The sequence below is a fragment of the Mastomys coucha genome, unplaced genomic scaffold (genome assembly GCF_008632895.1).
Source record: "Mastomys coucha isolate ucsf_1 unplaced genomic scaffold, UCSF_Mcou_1 pScaffold16, whole genome shotgun sequence".
NCBI classification, from domain to species: domain Eukaryota; kingdom Metazoa; phylum Chordata; class Mammalia; order Rodentia; family Muridae; genus Mastomys; species Mastomys coucha.
In genome coordinates, this window is record NW_022196898.1 from 56,416,422 (window position 1) to 56,419,897 (window position 3,476).

Here is a 3,476-nt window from a genome sequence, read left to right on the forward strand (position 1 = left end):
TCTCTCTCTCTCTCTCTCTCTCTCACTGTATGTGTGTGTGTGTATGTACATGTGTGTGTGTGTCTTGAGTATATGCACACACACACTCACATTTAAAGAAGTTGAGGTTGTGGGACTGGTGGGATGGCTCAGTGGGTAAGAGCACTGACTGCTCTTCCGAAGGTCCTGAGTTTCAAATACCAGCAACCAGCAACCACGTGGTGGCTCACAACCACCTGTAATGACGCCCTCTTATGGTGTGTCTGAAGACAGCAACAGTGTACTTACATATAATAAATAAATAAATATTTGGGCCTGAGCGAGCAGGGACTGAGCAATCGGGGTTGACTGGAGTGAGCAGAGGTCCTGAATTCAATTCCTTACAACCACATGAAGGCTCACAACCATCTGTACAGCTACAGTGTACTCATATACATAAAATAAATAAATAAATCTTTAAAAAAAAAAGAAGTTGAGTTTGTGAAGCTGGGAGGGAATCAGAAGAACAGAAGGCATTGGAGAGGGGAGAGTATGAGATGGAAATGATGCAAATACAGTGCTTAGAGATTGCATTCTCAAAATAATGTAAAATTCTCAAAATAATGTAAAAAGGCAATAAAGGTCCAAAGATAGAAAGGGAGTAGATGACATTTCTAAATGAATTTCATTTCCTTTTCTCTAATAGCATGTCTTTGATGACCTCAGTGGCTCAGTGTCCTTGTCCTGGGTTGGAGACAGCACTGGGGTAAGTAATATTCTAAATTCTTTTAGTCTAGCAAGACAATGATGGACTTTGAAACAGGCAGGCACTCTAAATATCACTATTTTCTGAAAGGATCTTCAACCTTAGTCACAGAAAATATGTGTTTTTCAGGACAAACTTTCATGAAATTGTAGTTGTTTTGGCTTTGCTTTAGAACTGGGAACTAGTTGAAAGCAGTCTTCAGACTACTGTTATCCTGCTGGAGGAGGGTGCAGGGTCGGGTGGGTGGATGGAGGGTGGATAGGTATTTCATTGATGCCTACATTCGTACGAGGTACATGGTAACAATACCAGAAGCCTATGGAAGCACAGCAGGCTTCTGAGCTGAGAAGACGCTCAGTGAGTTTGGATCCCCAGCACACGTGTAGGAACTGTACGTGGGTTGGAAAGATGGCTCAGCAGTAAGAAACACACTTGTGTTCTTGCAGAGGACCTGCTCCCTTGTTTGTAGCACCCAGGTCAGCAGGCTTCCAATCACCAGTGACTCCAGCTCCCGGAGATCCAGTGTCTTTGTCCTCTGAGTTACCTGTGTCCAAATACCCCCACACACAGGCACACATACACACATAACTTAAAGTAAAACTAAAAACAGGCAGCTGAGTGTATAGCACATGCTTGTAATTCTACCACTGGTGAAACAGAGACAAGAAGACCCCTAGAACTCGCTAGCCAGGTCATGTTGTCGTTAGGCATTGTCAGGTTCATGAAAAGACCTGTCTCAAAGATATGGTGGAGCAATGGGAGCAATGGAAGAAGATACCCAGATTGACTTGTTGCCTCTACACATGCACATATGCACACATGAAAATGGGCAAATATATAAACCCTATACATACATACATACATACATACATACATACATATATGCATGCATGCATAAGCAAAACAAAGTTGTTTCTTAAAATTACCCTTTAAACTTCCCAGTAGAGTTTTCTTAAGTGTCTATTAGTTTTTCTCAATTTTGACCTATGCCCTGATTTCTATGATTTATTCACTTAGCCAAGGTCCTTGGGAACTCTAAGTTTTGTTTTGTTTTTTTCCCCAGAGACACATGGTCTTAAGTAAGTAGCCTGGCTAGCTTTAAATTTACAGCATGGCTAAATTGGCCTTGAGCTCCTCCTGGTCCTCTTCCCTCCTCCTGGTCCTCCTCCCTCCTCTTGGTCCTCCTCCTTCCTCCTGACCCTCCTCCCTCCTCCACTACTGCTGGTATTACAGGTGTATGGATCACCACGCCTAGCTAAAATTTCTGATGATATGGATTTATGAGACTCTTTAGATGTCTGTACTAATTTATCTAGATTTTTTCTCATGTATATTTTTGCATAGAAAATAATTGTTCACAAAATGAATTACACAGAGAACTAGCAACCTGAAGGAGCAGATGCCCTGACATATGTGGCATGCTAACCTCTAGGGACAGAAAAAAGAGATTTTTGTTTGTTTTTGCTTATATAGATACAAATTAGATGAGTCCTTCATTATATGTATTTGAGCATCTCTGACTCACTGCTTCAGGTGTAAGCAATGGAATGAGACAGGAACTTTCAGATCCTCACAGACCTGTGTTCCTTGGCCCTTCCTAGATTTCAGATCTGTTGCATTACAGGTTTCTAGAAAGCAGAGCTGTCACCAGTCTTTGAAACACAGCTTATCGTCATCACCTATCAGCGTGTGCTTGTCCATCTCTTATCAACAGAATGCTTTTGTCCCCCTCCAGGTTATTCTCGTCCTGACCACTTTCCAAGTGCCACTGGTGATTGTAAGTTTTGGACAGTCCAAGTTATATCGAAGGTGAGACAGATAACATATCCCAGGGACATTTGACTAGGCCATGCAGGGACGGAGGTTCTGCCTTTTCTGGTCACAGTTAATTTTTCTTTTATTAGATATTTTCTTTATTTACATTTCAAATGATATCTCCTTTCCAGGTTCTCCCCCCCCCCGGAAAAACAAAAAACAAAAAACAACCCTGTTCCCTCCCCTCTCCCCCTGCTCACCAACCCACCCTCTCCCGCTTCCTGGCCCTGGCATTCCCCTACACTGGGGCATAGAACCTTCACAGGACCAAGGGCCTCTCCTCCCATTGATGACCAACTAGGTCATCCTCTGCTACATATGCAGCTGGAGCCATGAGTCCCTCCATGTTTATTCTTTGGTAGGTGGTTTAGTCCCTGGGAGCTCTGAGGGTACTAGTTAGTTCATATTGTTGTTCATCCTAAGGGGCTGCAAACCCTTCAGCTCCTTGGGTCCTTTCTCTGGCTCCTCCATTGGGTACCCTGTGCTTAGTCCAATGGTTGGCTGCCAGCCTCCCCTTCTGTATTAGTCGGGTACTGTCAGAACCTCTCAGGAGACAGCTATATCATGCTCCTGTCAGCCAACACTTGCTGGCATCCACAATAGTGTCTGGGTTTGGTGATTGAATATGGGAAGGATTCCCAGGTGGAACAGTATCTGGATTGTCCTTCCTTCAGTCTCTGCTCCATAGTTTGTCTCTGCAACTCCTTCCATGGGTATTTTGTCCCCCTTTCTAAAAAGGATCGAAGTATCCACACTTTGGTCTTCCTTCTTCTTGAGTTTCTTGTGATTTGTGGATTGTATTTTGGTTATTCCTTGCTTCTGGGCTAATATCCACTTATCAGTGAGTGCATACCATGTGTGTTCTTTTATGATTGGGTTACTTCACTCAGGATGATATCCTCCAGATCCATCCATTTCCCTAAGAATTTCATAAATT

At 43.2% G+C, this 3,476-nt stretch overlaps 1 protein-coding gene across 5 annotated transcripts in view; it reads left to right on the forward strand.

Annotated features, from left to right (window-relative positions):
• Positions 1 to 3,476, forward strand: part of Sort1 (sortilin 1) — an 81,698-nt gene that overhangs the window by 25,401 nt on the left and 52,821 nt on the right. For all 5 annotated transcript variants that reach the window (XM_031375181.1, XM_031375180.1, XM_031375179.1 and 2 more), the window contains exons 2-3: positions 665 to 724; positions 2,460 to 2,533. In XM_031375181.1, the coding sequence (XP_031231041.1) occupies positions 665 to 724; positions 2,460 to 2,533 (134 nt within the window). The remainder of the gene's footprint in view (positions 1 to 664; positions 725 to 2,459; positions 2,534 to 3,476) is intronic.